The 14,304-nt window shown below is 51.9% G+C and overlaps 4 protein-coding genes across 5 annotated transcripts; 1 reads left to right on the top strand and 3 right to left on the bottom strand.

The window, feature by feature from the left end:
* Window positions 1-141: 141 nt before the first annotated feature.
* NCU01456 lies at window positions 142-3,853 on the bottom strand. 2 transcript variants are annotated; one of them, XM_011396238.1, is made up of 5 exons: window positions 2,419-3,853; window positions 2,286-2,353; window positions 2,209-2,214; window positions 1,523-2,148; window positions 142-1,426 (listed from the first exon to the last, which is right to left on the bottom strand). In XM_011396238.1, exons 1-5 carry the CDS (start codon window positions 2,493-2,495, stop codon window positions 947-949), a joined length of 1,257 nt encoding a protein of 418 aa, XP_011394540.1. In that variant the 5' UTR covers window positions 2,496-3,853; the 3' UTR covers window positions 142-946. The 2 variants fall into 2 exon arrangements, with proteins under 2 accessions (XP_011394540.1, XP_011394539.1); XM_011396237.1 differs by having other exon boundaries at window positions 1,523-2,214.
* Window positions 3,854-5,242: 1,389 nt separating this feature from the next.
* On the bottom strand, window positions 5,243-8,229 carry NCU01457 (ubiquitin C-terminal hydrolase). Its single transcript, XM_950752.2, has one exon. The coding sequence runs from the start codon at window positions 7,848-7,850 to the stop codon at window positions 5,583-5,585; it is 2,268 nt and encodes a 755-aa protein (XP_955845.1). The 5' UTR covers window positions 7,851-8,229; the 3' UTR covers window positions 5,243-5,582.
* A 252-nt stretch (window positions 8,230-8,481) lies between these two features.
* NCU01458 (hypothetical protein) lies at window positions 8,482-9,598 on the top strand. Its single transcript, XM_950753.2, has 2 exons — window positions 8,482-8,679; window positions 8,783-9,598. The coding sequence occupies exons 1-2, from the start codon at window positions 8,640-8,642 to the stop codon at window positions 9,349-9,351; spliced, it is 609 nt and encodes a 202-aa protein (XP_955846.1). The 5' UTR covers window positions 8,482-8,639; the 3' UTR covers window positions 9,352-9,598.
* Window positions 9,599-10,411: 813 nt separating this feature from the next.
* ts (tan spore) lies at window positions 10,412-13,818 on the bottom strand. Its single transcript, XM_950754.2, has 2 exons — window positions 12,905-13,818; window positions 10,412-12,440 (listed from the first exon to the last, which is right to left on the bottom strand). Exon 2 carries the CDS (start codon window positions 12,406-12,408, stop codon window positions 11,155-11,157), a length of 1,254 nt encoding a protein of 417 aa, XP_955847.1. The 5' UTR covers window positions 12,409-12,440; window positions 12,905-13,818; the 3' UTR covers window positions 10,412-11,154.
* Between the last annotated feature and the right edge of the window lie 486 nt (window positions 13,819-14,304).

The following is a 14,304-nucleotide window of genomic DNA, read 5'->3' as shown; positions in this document are numbered from 1 at the left end:
TCGGCATTCGGTGCTTCATCGTTCCCATCGAGACACGGAGTCCCATCTCGACATTATGTTTGCACGTCCTAACGTTGTTCGAGATGTCAGAAGACGTTTGAGTCAAATCTCGTAGGACGCCATTTCTCTTGCGATTCTTATGTATTTCTTCAGCAAAACAAATTCAAAGCCAACGATTAACCATGCCACAGCGTTTACTGAAGAGCTGTTATATTCCCCCATTTTTTCACACTATCATGACCACCACCACCACCACTACTATTACTACTACGATTGTACTCTTATTGTGAAATCCATCACTTCTGACAGCAACAGCAAGTGTATCAGCCAAAAATGACCACTGAATCCCAGCAAGTTCAAGTATGGTAACTGCAGTGTGGTCTGCATCAAACCCACAATAAAACAACATGGCTACTGTCTAAGGACTACCTTCAGACCGCTCACTTCAATCCCTTTGTTTCCTGTCGAAAACCAGTAGTAGCACAACAGGCATATATTAGCATCTAGTCGGTTTGTCGGTTCGATTGATCAATGGCGTTGTTCGCTCGCTCGCTCGTTTCGGGTCATTGTTGTTGTTGTTGTTGTTGTTGTAGTGTTCTATTTTCTTCCGCGAACCCGGGTTGGAAATCGCCCAGTTCCTTGTTTCTATTTTCTGTTGTTGATGTTGTATCATTATACCCAAGCCCGCCAGCCCTGTGTTTCCAAATATTCCATCCATTAGACACCCAATTTTTCCGTAGTCCCGACCATGTATAATATCCGTCTCTTCGTTGAAGAACCAGTACGGAGGCCATGGACAGATTGCCCAAGTCGTCGCAGTCTGTCCTCTTTTCGTTTCGTTTCTTTGAGTAACCCGGTCGTTTCTCGCTGCCCGATACTTTCTTTCGTCCTTTTCTCAAGCTCCGCATACAATTTTCATCACCGCCCAATTTTCTTTCCCGCTAATTCACGAAGCCACCGGAACTGGTTTAACACTGCTCGCGTCTCCACCACCACCACCAAGCGGCCTGGGTACACCCACCGCAGCCCCGCCACCACTTGGGTCAGCGCCACTGTAGATATACCCAGCCGCCAAAATGACGACAACCATCACGCCCAGCCCCATCAACAGGGCTCGTCGGACCGCCGATGGCAAGCCACCTCCTTGTTGTTGACCGTTTCCTTCGTCCGAGGACGAGGAAGAGACAGACGAGTAAGCCGGCGAGTTTTCCCACACGCCCCGTAGGAAGGTCCAGAACTGGGTAGTGATCTCGACGATCTGGTCGCGGCCGAGGGAGTAGTAGACGAGCCCGGCGAGGGCGATGGCGTAGCCGAGGAACTGCAGGGGGGTGATGGAGGTCTGCCAGATCATGACGGAGGCGACGACGAGAAGGATGTTTTTGAGGATACCGGTGAGGGTCATTACAAGGCCGGAGGTTCTGCCAATCTATTTTTTGGGTGTCAAAGGGTTAGCGGATAACAGAGGGGAAAGACGATATCAAGTACAGGGAAGGAAATCCAGAGAAAGAAAAAAAATACGTACAAGACAGACACTGCTGATGTTCAACATGAACGCCACTACGGCGTTTAGGAGAAGACACCAAAGACCCGTGTTGTACAAATCAGCAATGTTGAAAGAGCGGAACTCGGTAAACAACGCAACGACAAAGTTCATCGATGCGCAGACGGGAGCAAAGTAGTACAGACTGACGAGCGGGTCCATCTTCTGACCATCGCCCTTGAGCAAAACCTGAATCATGATGAGCCGCATGGCCTCGAACACGATCCCGCCGAGCTGAAAGAGGAAACCGGTGAGCGAGAAAGCGATCTCGCCGAAGCTGGCAAGCCCAACGCCAAAGACGATGAACAAAACGTTAATCAGCCGTGACTGTGACGGCTGCTCAACGCCCCAGACCCAGGCGGTCAGCAGGACGGCCACGGGCGCGGCGGCCTTGAGCATCTGGATGAAGGCGACGCTGAGGTAGAGATAGACCATGTTGCTGCAGACGAGACTTCCGCTGAAGAGGAAGCCGATGGGAACGATGGCGCGCAGGTAAAGACGGCCCGTCATCTTGACACTCTTGCGGCCATCGAGAAGGGTGGTTGTCCTGGCAAGGACTTGGGTGGCGATGGTCGCGAAGATGAGATGCCAACATGTTAGGATAGTGGCTGTGAGGTTTCATGGTCAGTTGGCTCCAATTAACGAAAGCGGTGGCGGATTTAACATACGATAACCTATTTATTATAAGAGTCAGTATGGTTCCTATAGGATGTGTACATGTGTGCAAGGGCATGTGTGCACTCACTAAACCTGTGTGGAGCAAGCAACCATTTGTTGAAGAGAATGGTGATATTAGAAAAGAATATCCAACTCCTGTCAAAGGTCGAGTGGTCAATAGCGGGTCCCATGTGTGAAGGCGTGGAAGGCAAAATCCTTACGCGATATAAAAGACTGGATGAATCGACCGCGTAACCGGCTGGGCCTTCTCAGCCTGGGTTTCGACATCATCGGCCATGATGATTGACGACTGGGTTGTTGGTGAACGAAAGGTAGATGGATTGTTAACGAGGGTGAGGCAAGGCCAGTGATGGCCACGTCGAAAGATCAGTATGTCGACAGAGCGAGTAATGTGATGTATATCGTGTATCTGATCGTGAATCCCGGACGCAACCCAAACAAAAACAGCTTGTTACGAACTGCCAAAGTCGCGGCGATATCCCGACGATCCAAAAGATCAAAGCCAACAAAACCCAAGTTCCGATTGATCGGCTGTGCTGCTGATGTCGAGTGGACAAGAGGTATTGTGAACAAGGTGAGCCGCACACTGACTGAAGCGCGCGCAACACCCCCTTGGTTAAAGAAGGATCCCAAGAGAAAGAGAGGACTGGCTGAGGATGCTGAGCTGATCAGCCTGCAGACAGAAGAAGAAACAGGATGGAGAAAAAGAACGGGAATACGTCGAACAGGATCGGGAAGACCCGACTGGGGAGGAAAAGCAGCTGAAGGGTCTTCCTAGATAGCCGTTGCTGTGCCGTTCACGGTGCCGTGCTGCAGGGTCGGAAAGTGTTTCGGCCCAAAAAAACAAAGCCGAGGTGACTGTAAACGAGTGGCACTGGAATTGTTTGGCTCTGTATGTTTCTAGTTCTCAGACACGCTCCAAAATGAGACGGGAACGGGGAATGGAGGAGAGGCCAGAAGACCAGCTGAACGGGTGAGCGCTTGGCTGTGCCGTGGTCCGCAAAGGAGTGGGCTCCAGCTCGCTGTTTGACGCAGGGTCTCACTTTCACGATGCAGTCCACACCCCACAAAGTCCACACACAGTCCCAAAACGGTTTGTTCCTGGGACCTTTTCTTATTTTTTTTTATTTTTTTTCCTTTTTTCCCTTCCACTTCTTCCTCCCCTGTGCCCTGCCAATACCTGGCCTTGCCGAGGCCAAGCTACTGGCGCAGAGTAAGCAGATCGGGACTCTGGTCCCAACCCGTCGTCCAATTGGAGAGAGGCTTGGGAGTGTGTACGGTTGATTGATTGCCAGGAGCCTGATGAGAAGTAGAGAGGTACTTTTTGTCTCAAGGTGAGACTGTTTGTCCTCTTCTGCCGAAAGCGTTGTGGATGATGATGCCGGTTTCGGTTGCTTGATTTGAGAACGTTAAGGCTATTGCCGACTCCAGATATAGATAATGGAGAGCGAACAGATACGCGGATGGTGGTGAGAGTACTATGACTGGAGACTAGATTTGAGACGGGATGAACGGATGCGTGAATGATTGATGGATTTGTCAAGAGCCGGGGGCCGGGGGAAGTGAAGCAGCCCGGGCAACTGCTGAGCTGCTGTCAAACACTGCCTGACAGTGACAGCGAGGATGGGCCGTAACAGCAACCTCAACTCCATACAATCAAACATGTGGGGGAGGGTGGCAGTTTTCAAGAATAAGCACTGGCTCAACAGGCAGCAGCAGCAGCAGCAGCAACAGCCTCAGCGCAAGGGGCAGAACCAACTGGATGGGATCCTGGCAGGGCACCTAGGCTGGCAAGGGAGGTCCAGGCTCCGTTCCGTTCAACATAAACCAAGCTTTACGAGGTGTCCCTTTTTAGACCTACAAAGGCCAAGACAGCAGATCATTGGCCGGGCCGAGGCATCCCTGACCCTGGTCAACACACACACACACATCTCGAACCCAGCAACACCTCCCGTGCCTGATCTGTCGAGTGGCTGTGAATTGTGAATCTGTAAAGGTAAACCAAAACCAAATCTCTTTTGGTGTAACGGAGGGCAACGCTCCAGTAGATTGATATTGTGTGCCCGTAACGGGCAGCCACTGCAGTGGGTGGGGGTGGCGGGGCGACGATGCTTCCGTCGAGTCCCGAATGTGTCTTAGGCCCGAGCAGTGGCTGGTGAGGGGACGCTCTGAACGCTGACGGGCCGGTGCCGTCCCGATTGCTTCCCGTTTTCATAAACGAGGCTTCCATAGGAATTCATATGAATCAATGATGACATTCAACGGGACCCGACCTCCTGCCGAGAATCAACTTGACGGCGTCAGGTTGAAGTGCTGCAAGGTTACAGCCCTACAGGCCAACAAGCAGCCAAGAAGACCACAGTCCTCGCGCGTTCCTTTGGTAGTGTACTGGCCATTTCTAAACCACAAATGTTATGGCCAAGACTTGAGGTTCTCCTTCCCATCGCCTATCATCACACTCGAATATCAATGTCTGAAAGCTGATTGTAGTTAAACTCCGACTTGAAAGGCCCATCACATGCACGCTTTTGTTACGCCGATCTGGTGCCTGAACATTTTGACGTGCATGGAGGCCGCCCGCAACGACTCCTATTCGCCCCTGGCTTGTGGACCCGGTCCATTGACACTCCACCGGTTTACACAATCTCCATGTACAGCGGTCCGATGCTGGTTTGTTTGTTAGCTCGGTACACTAGGCATATCTACTACACTCTGTCCACTAGACGAAATCAATCCCGAATGGTCCCAAAGCTTATGAGGATAGCTAAGCTAAGATGGGTGAGTACGAAGTAAAAAGGCATTGACAAGAATTAATATAGCATATTTAATATCAGAAATAGCCTTTCTATGGAAGGTAAGATCACGCATTAGTTAACGATTGAAAACGCATAGGAAGGTTGACGCAAGGTCTCGAGCTAACAAACAAACCAGTACTGGACTGTACATATGTAGAGGTACTCGAGCATCGCTCGCAGCAAGGAGCTCGATTATGAGATGAATCACAACCATCAAGTCAGCGCCGAGTTTATGACCAAAACAGTTACATCAAATCGCTGTTCGTACTACTACTGTAACTCCTACTCTACCCTACTTCTACTCACACTTAGACTAAAGCAAAACCCGTGCCTGGAGAGCACTACATAAACCCTTGACGTGACGCTTGGGCATCGGGCATCCATCCATTTCCATCCTGAACGCCGTCTCGCTATGCAGAAAAAACATGCCCCGGACCTTGACGCCTTTTATGAAGATACTTCGGACAGGCCTTCCTCACGGTGCCATACCCCCGCTTATAACGCCACCGGCTCAAAGGACTCGAGGACAAATAAATCGGAGCCGAGTTTGTGTACGGGTAGGCCAAGTCCTAATCAACCTGCTCCATGCCCCCCGATGCCGCAACCGAGTCCGCATGCTGGACCTGGACCATTGTGTCCGGCGATTGACCCGCCACCGTCCCGGTCGGTGTGGTCATATCCTTCCCGGCCTCCGAAGCCTCGGCCTTGACCATCTCTACATCCTCCGGTTTCTCTGACCCGGCCAGCGTGACCGATTCTGACCGGTCATGGACATGGTTGCCAGGTTCGGCTTGAGGAGATAGGGTCCTTGTTACTTCCCGTTCTGGTATCCGTACCATTTCCGGTTCGACACACTCATAGAACAACATAAAGACGTCCCCTCTTTCAAGCACATTCTCCTCATCTACCTTGAAGACATCGGTGTCGCTAAGTCGCCACCATTGCGAGGTGGCTTCCTCTTCGTCCTCGCGCATGAGCGTCTTCTCGTCATCTTCCGAGGTAGGAGTTGGGGCGTCTTCTTCATCCGTGGTATCTTGCTCGCTTATCGACTTCTGGTCCAGGGCCTGGATTTTCGGAGCGGCCACCTCATCATCGGCAACAAGCTGTGGCGGCGGTGCCTCAGGCTGGTTTTCCTTCTCAGGAGGGCTGATATAATGCTTCCTGTAGCAGACATAGTGGCCACTATCATGCCGTCCCTGGTGCGTGACAACGGCGCGTAATTCATAGAGTGGCCCGCTTAGGGCGGATGGGCGTTGGGAGCCCGCCACCATGGAGGCCGTCGGCTCAACATTCCATTTCTCCTCATCTTCAGCCGTTTGCTCGCCATTACTGGTCGAGCTCGGAAGGACACCGTTTGAACCTTCCAGATCAGCCCGCTTCTTCGCGCTTCCGAGGCACCAAGGTCCTAGATCAAGTATGCTGGGAAACCTGACAGCGGAACTGTCCTTGTACATGTAGCCTGTCCTCTCGTCAAAGACGGACCGGTTGATGTGAATGACCAAGCTCTTGGGTGGCCGAGAAATTGCCGTCTGCTTTGTCTTGGTCGACTCAACTCGCTGTTTAGCCGGAACCTTGCACTTCTCAGCTAGCGTCTTGTCGTCAAGCATATCTTCTTCAAGCGCCTCTTCTACCGCGGCTAACCTCTCACGAAACTCCGAAACTCTGGCTTCGTCGGTTGCGACCATCCCTATCAGACCCTTGATCTTCTGTTGCATCTTGAGCAGTGAGCACCTGGGACAGTGAACGCCTTCGATAAACTCAACCCGGGCATTGTAGTCCAGCCTCTCGTAAAGGTCATAGCCAAGTTGTCCAGAGCCAAGGTTGAGAGTCAAACAATTGAACGGGATCATTGTCAGCCCTTCGAAGTGATTGCACTTAACACAAACTACCCTCTGGGCAATGAGCCCCTCGAGTGGATTCCTAGACAGCTGAATGTCGGGAACAGATGAACTTTGACTGGAGCTATGGTAGCCGCTATCATCACTGTGGTGGCTGCTTACGCCGTCGTCCGGCGGTGGATCGCCGTCATATGCCAAGGACTTCTTGTAGGTTGCTGTAGCCTTGGCCACCTCCCTGTCGATTTGGTCCAGCAGCTTTGAAAAGTACTCTTGTGCGTCTTGCTGCTGCCACGTGCTCATGTTCTTGAGTACATTGGGTGGCCACACAGATCGCCCATAGTTGGCTTTGTCGTTGAGTGTTGCGATGAGCCCAGCCATTGCTTGCGTGGTCGGCATCGTCGACTTGGCGTTGCTACCCAGCTGAGATACCCGGGCCAGGTACTCGGGCAAGCCCTGGAGCGAAGCAAGGCCCTGGAGAATGCTGTTCTGGTAGCATGAGTTGTCGTTGTTCCCTAATCCTGCCGGACGATCTGAAGTGCTGTTTTTGAAGTTCCAGCCAACGCTGGACAAGGTGCTGAGGCCCTTGAGCCCAGCCGAAGTCACGGATTCCATGACACCTCCTGGCTTGTCCAGACCCAATATCCTTCCCAGAGCTTGGCTTTTGGCTTCATGCGAGTCGTCTATTTCTGCGGGCGTCATAGGCCTGGAAAACAGTGGCGGGTTGAGGAAGCCGTCGACTTTGAAGAGTAGAGTGGCCGGAATGATATCGACCACGCGCGCCCAGATGATGTTCTTTAAGCGTGTACGGGTGTTCCGATCGCTGATCAATAGTTGATAAAGGGCGGATAAGAAGAGGAGGATGGCGGAGACGATAATAGTCGGGCTGGTTACGTAGTCCCGGAGTTGGCGATCAGCTGGGTAGGCGTGGTAATAGTTCTTGGGATGGCCGGGGGCCCGGTGTGGGTGGTGGCTTTGTATGCGTCTGGTATCTGAATTCATAGCGACTTGGGAAAGAGATAGTGGGGGAAGACCTCGGGGGACTCCTGTCGTCGATGCGATTGAAGCTGAAGCTGCTGAGAAGGAGAAGGCGGAATGGTCGCGTGGAAAGCTCCGATGTCTTGGTGCCTCAGTCGGCCGCTTCAAAGACTTGACAAACGGTAGTGCTGACGACGAAATCGGGTGCAAGTCGCTTCCATGACGGTTCCAGAAACGGGCTGTTTAGTTGAAAGATGGGTGCGTCAAGGATGGTAACGTCTCTTTTGAATTGAGTGTCTTCGAGGACGGGATCGGAGGTGGGTGCTTGGGGAGTCGGCAGCTACAAAGTAGGTAGGTACTGTTGCGTTTCGACAGCTGGAAATTTGGGGGAGCAGGATGGAAGTGGACGGGAAAGAATTGACGGACACCTTTTGCTTGTGACTTTCGCTAAGAGGCACCGCTAGCCCAGGTGAGGTGACGCTATCCTCTTTCGAGCCTGCCCCGGCTCCTTGGTCCCTTTTAGTGGGCCATACACGGAACAAAAGGCCAGGCACTCCTGCCCTCGCCGGTCCAACCAGAGAACTCTTGGCGCAACGCGTGGGGCAGTGGAAGCTGCAGGTCGAAAAAAAAGTTCCCAAGTGACATCCAAACTTCACGCCCCTCCACAGAGAACGAAGCCCCCACTGCATTGGAAGGGTTGAAGGGCTGAAGGGTCTCACCGTGACCACCTTTCGCGATACATCACCGGGTATGCACCTTGAACTGACAGATTCTTCAACTTTCAACAAGAATCATCAGTCATAGAAAAACAAAATGGCCAAGGGAACTATCGGAAAGGCCAACAAGGCGGCAGGTAATGCGCCCCCCCTCCCCCATTCTCAAACTAACAAAACCCATCAATTACCATTCCACCATGCAGTGACTACTTAATCTAACACCACATTGCCTTCTTCCAGCTGTGCGGAAACATTCTCGTGCCGCCCGCCGCCAAACCTCTCCCGGCATCGACCTCGACAAGTCTCTCAAGGCCGTCCGCCCTCCCCAGGAATCCGTCAACCTGCGCCCGACCGTCCTGGCCGCCCATCACAACAGCGGCGTCACCAAGAAAACCAAAAAGAAGCAGCTGTCGTCCAAGGCGCGCAAGAGACAAGAAAAGAGCATGGATCGTGCCGAGGCCATCATGGACCGCACCTCCACAAAAGTGGCCAAGAGCCACGGCAAGGCCAGAGTGATTGAGTCGCGCAAGCGGACGTGGGACGAGGTCAACGTGGTCGCACTCGCTGAGATCGGCAAGGAGTTGCCTACAAAGAAGGAGAAGAAGGCGGATAAGGAGAAGCGGGCTGAGGACGAAGTTGTTCGCGCGTTCTATGCTGATGATGATGAGGATATGGATAAGGATGGCGACGAGTGGGAGGATGATGTCGAGGGTGTGGATCAGAATGCGGCGGTCGAGAGTCTCATGGCTGCGGCGACGATACCGGCTGTCGCGCCGGCGATGCAGGATGATGACGAGGAGATTCTATGAATATGCACTGCAACGGGGACAGATGGATATGGGTGATGGGCTTTTCTATGTACTGTAAAAGGGGCATCAAAGTTGCGGATGGGTTACTGGCGTTCAGGGATATTCTGTTGTTTTACCTATATACCACGGCGGCCGGGTTCGCCGACGAATATTGGGTTGGGTTCGGGTCATGTAAACTGGGGTCATGTCACGATACGAATTGGAGAATTTTCGGATTTGGTCCATGAATGTCATATCAGGATCTATCATAGGGGTTCATGGAGTCATACCGGCCTCCTGGCTCAGAAAAGTGACTATACTCTGAAAAGGAGAAATATTGAGAACAGGTGAGGATGATAGGTGGAGCTATCAGTGTCAGTGTTTCTGACGATAATGTCAACAATTCGGGAACCGATTGGAGATTATGCCCGATCGGTCCTGCTACCTAGTTGGTGGTGAAGTGCAAGTGTGTGAGAAGATGCTGTGTCTCTGATAACTCTTCAAGCCATCCCTGATATGTCTTCACAGTATCACGATATTATGAGAAGAGCAAACATGTTATATGGTAATGATGCGGGACTAACTCTCGGACTACGGGACGAACTACATGAAAGACGACGAAATATATCGATCAATGTTCAAAAGCGCACACCTGCTGATATGTTGGATCGCCAAGCTGAATCTCCCACATTAATGCCCAGACGAGTCCATCGTCTTACCAACATCCCGCCATCGCTCATATAACAGCATTAGCACAAGCCCCAAGCATTTAGTTGAGTAGCAACGTGTAACCGGAAAACCGTTTGGTCCATCTAGATGAGCCTGCTTGTCTGGCTGGGCGATGACAACATCTTCACGTCTTGGCATTAGGCACTTGGGCAATGATACAACGATGCCGATCAAGCTACCCCCTCCCATTTTACCAACCAGTTGGCTCGGTCACCCGACTCGAGTTACGGTTCGTCTGTTTGAGAGATCGCGGGAAGGGGGAGCTAGGAAAACCCAAGAAAAGAAAGACGTCAATATCCTGGCCTTGTGACGCCACCGGTTTAGCTGAGGTGGTTTCCCGTCAGCTAGACCCTTGAACTGAAGGAACAACATCTTTCCTCTTCTAATTCGGGCAGAGATCATGGAACAACTTTCTATTAAATGTGCCAGTTTCTCCTTCATCATCAAAATCAACCTTCAGTTGTGTAATTGCGTATACACAGAAGCATCCATCCTAATCGTGAGTATTATATCATACATATGTGCATGCCTTTTGCCTGTTGTACATCCGCATATATTAGGTACTTATGGACATGTTCCCCAACTTCGGGCATAATCGCTTTTCCCGTCTTTACCTTAGCCTTGTTCTATCGCAAACTCACATCCAGCTTGTCACCTTATGCACCTGCCTCACCAACGGCTTTTCCATAACTTCCTGAGCTCTTGAAATCGATCGACCAAGCAAGCGAATGCTAGAGACCAAAGCAAGAATAATTTCCATACCGTCAAAGCGGTACCCTCCCTATTCTCCGGCTTCCACTCAATACCCCCATTCTTGGCCATTTCAAAGCTGCAGCGGCAGTATGTTGCCAAAACATCAACACCAAACTCCGCAATCACCCCGACTACCACCTCACGCGAACGGGGATTTGGCCTTTGCAACGAGTCCGACAAATGAACCATTGGTATAACAGTGTTATAATTGTTGTTGGAATGTTGTAGTATAAGCGGCGAGAGTGTATGAAGATTATGATGTAGCCACGTCATAGCAGCACGGCTGACCCCTTCTCCAGATTTTCGCTTCTTTCTCTTGCTTCTTGTCAGCCGTGCCATGCGTCATCCGCTGCCAAAAGTCGACTGGTCGCTGAACATGTCATCGGGCATGTGGTCATAGTTAATGTCCGGCTCCTTTTTCATACCCGGAGGGTTGATGTTCGAGTAGCCACCGTTGGCACCACCGGGAGGTGTGTATAGCCCCGAACCTGAACCTGGTTGCTGATGAGTTGGAGGAGTGGTGTTTGTAGGAGGAGCAAGTATGCCCGGTGACTGACCGTATGTCAATCCGCCGCCGCCGCCGCCGCCGCCGCCGCCTTGCCCTTCTGCGCCTGGTCGAAGAACACCGAGCTGGACCCCCGGCATTGCTGGGTAATTTGGAGCGATGCTTGCGTGTCGGCTTTTGGGTGATCCTGGTACCCCAGGGACGCTCGCAGCCTGTCCGGATTGTCCCAAGCTGGCAAATGTTTGACCGAAGGCGTCGCTGGTCTGCACAAAACGTCGAGCTTCGTTTTCAAGCCACAGGTCGATATTGCGATCATTGCACTTGGCATGTACCATCAACTGATGCTTCAGATCGCTGACCTCGCTGAGAAGGATGCTGTATTCCCTTTGCAAGCTTACGTTTCTTGCTTCGAGGTTGATTTTGGTTCCCTCCAACTCCTGGGTGTACAGCTTTTTCTTCTCTCGGCATTTGCTCGCAGCTAATCGATTCCGTTCGAGGAACTTGTTCCTCTTGTGGTCATCCTCTTCCATATTAGGGTCCTTCTTGCTCCTCTGTTTCCTCTTTTTCGGCGGGTCTTGATCCGGCGGCGTTATATCCGTGGACGTGCTACCGGACTTGGACGATCGATGAGAGTGTGTTTTGTTGCTCGAGGACCGTCGGGTGGAAATCTGTGACATGACATCTGAAAGGCAGCTTGTATTTGCGTCGATACTGTCACGGACTCCTTCTAATCCGTTGACATGTTGATCTCTTCCTCCGTATAGGCCCGGGTCAACAAAGAGGCTATTATTCGTTTCCATGGCGCTGGGTTCTGCGAAGCCATCCCATAACCCCGGCCGCTCCCCTAACGTTGGACCATCGCCCGACATTGGAGATTGGTCGATGGATAGCCTGTGATCGAAAACATGGTACGACTGAAGCCCGGCTTCGCTCATGCCTACATCAGGAGGAACATCTTGGGAAATATCGTGAGGGATGTCGTGGGGGATCTCGTGAGGAACTTCATATGGGACATCATGGTCATCCTCTTGATATGGGTTGGAATCCTCGTATGCCAAGGAATCGCTAAAGAAGTGTGACGGAGTGTCCATGGCGTCCTGGTGATTCTGGTGGGGGACTAGCGCTGGTAAACGAGTTAACTATCGAGAACAGCAACGAGCGTATCGGGAGAAACTCAGCAGGATAATGAGGAGGGGATGCAGGTACAGGAGAAGGAACTCGGAAGCACTAGCTGGGCGGCGTCAAGGCCGGGAGACAACGGATGTTTTACTCCGGGCCTGAGCTCCGGCCCTCCTGGAGATGGAAAGACCGGCCGGCCGGGCGATTGCCCAAGCCTTGAGCATGCATCTGCAATCCAGCCGAACCACTTCCACTTGAACACAGATTCAGCAACAAGTCAAGGGACAAGGGCAAAACTGGACAAGACGAAGAAGAAAAAAAAACTATAAAAATAAAGGAAATAAAAAATAAAGCATGCTGAAGCAGGCACGCAGAGAATCAAGAGTGTGCGATGCAACTGAGGCTCAAAAGGGACATGATCTTGATCGTTTTTGCAAAAGGAAAGTGGTGCCCAAGTTGACGACATACCAGGAATGGAAGGTGAATCTATGCGTCTTGGTGGAAGAGCTTTCACTTGTTGCACAAAGGGCAGGCACCTCAAGTCGATGCCAACAGCCCTGTGTACCTTGATGGCTGCTACCGCCGCTATGTGTGGCTTGGCAGCCCGAATGTCTGTTGATGGACGTACAATCCAATCGGTTGCAGACAGGAATGATCTGGGTATGGGGCGTGACTGCCTTACCTGAAGGCAGTTTTCAGTCTCCAAACACGGCCCGTGACCAACACCTGCCGAGCTTGTTACTTTGATATGGGAACTGAAATGAAGTCGTCTTGTTGGTTGGGGACGAAACCGGAGCGTTGTGTGACCGGGCTGGCTCACTCTCGCAGGTAGAAGAAAACAATACGCCTTTCTGTATCGTACATTTCTGGGAGCCCGGTTGTCTGGGCACCCGAAATATATCAAAAGCTTGGAAGGAGGGTTCGAAAAGAAATGGAATGCCAGTTATCGAGACAAAGGGTGTGCTGTCTGGCAGAAGTTCGGGGCGCTCGAAGGTCAAGTGAAGCGAAAAGACATGGTTTTCTTTCCAAGCTGGTTGGAAGCAATGACTAACAGTCAAACCACAGCCCGGAAAGGAAAGATGGATTTGAAATTGACATTCAAACTTGCTGGTGAACAGGCGAGTATGATGAAGGACGAAAGCTCGGATGCCAAGCTACGTTGGTGGAGGCAAGCAGGCGGAGGGAGGGTACCTCTGTTCTGGCACAACATCAAGCAACAATGGCCGTACCAAATGCTTTTCCGTGCTACCCCCATTTTAGCGTGGCGGACTGAGCAGGCCGGGCAAGCAGGAAAGGAAAGACACAAAAAAGAGCTCGCCTCTAGGATTTCAAGGATGGTAGACCGAGGAGGTTGTGCTGGTGGATGGACTGGAACGACAGACGGATGCTACCTGTGACTTGTGAAGCTTTGGGGCGGGCAAAGCCCAAGCTCTGAGCTCTCCTCGACCCTCTCTGCTTTGTTGGCCTCCCAACCACAACAGTCAAACGATCCTAGCCGAGGTGAGGAGAGAGCTCGATATGCAGGATAGCTCCCTGCTCGGAAGATACCGTGCCTGGAGGTGCGTTGGTCGGAAACGTACGAGGGAGCTCGGCCAGAGCTTCACTCGCTTCATCCGATCTCCGACCCCTCAGCTAGAGAGCGGTCGTGTATGAGGGGCGATGCGCTTTGGCCTGGATGAGGAGGTGACTCGTTGGACTGGTAGGCCGGCAATGAGACCCATCGCCTTTTGGAATGCCTCTTGGAAGACGAGAGCGGAGAAGAGGAGCCGCCAGATGTCTCAGTTCAGGAGGGTAGCATCCCGGCCCTGATCAATGTAACATTGCCTTCCATGATCCGGGCAGCTTGTGACTTGTATGGAAGCGTCTAA

This window comes from Neurospora crassa, linkage group V, assembly GCF_000182925.2.
Source record: "Neurospora crassa OR74A linkage group V, whole genome shotgun sequence".
Lineage (NCBI taxonomy): Eukaryota > Fungi > Ascomycota > Sordariomycetes > Sordariales > Sordariaceae > Neurospora > Neurospora crassa.
The sequence above is the reverse complement of the archived record's forward strand: the minus strand, read 5'-3'. Positions and strand labels throughout refer to the sequence as shown.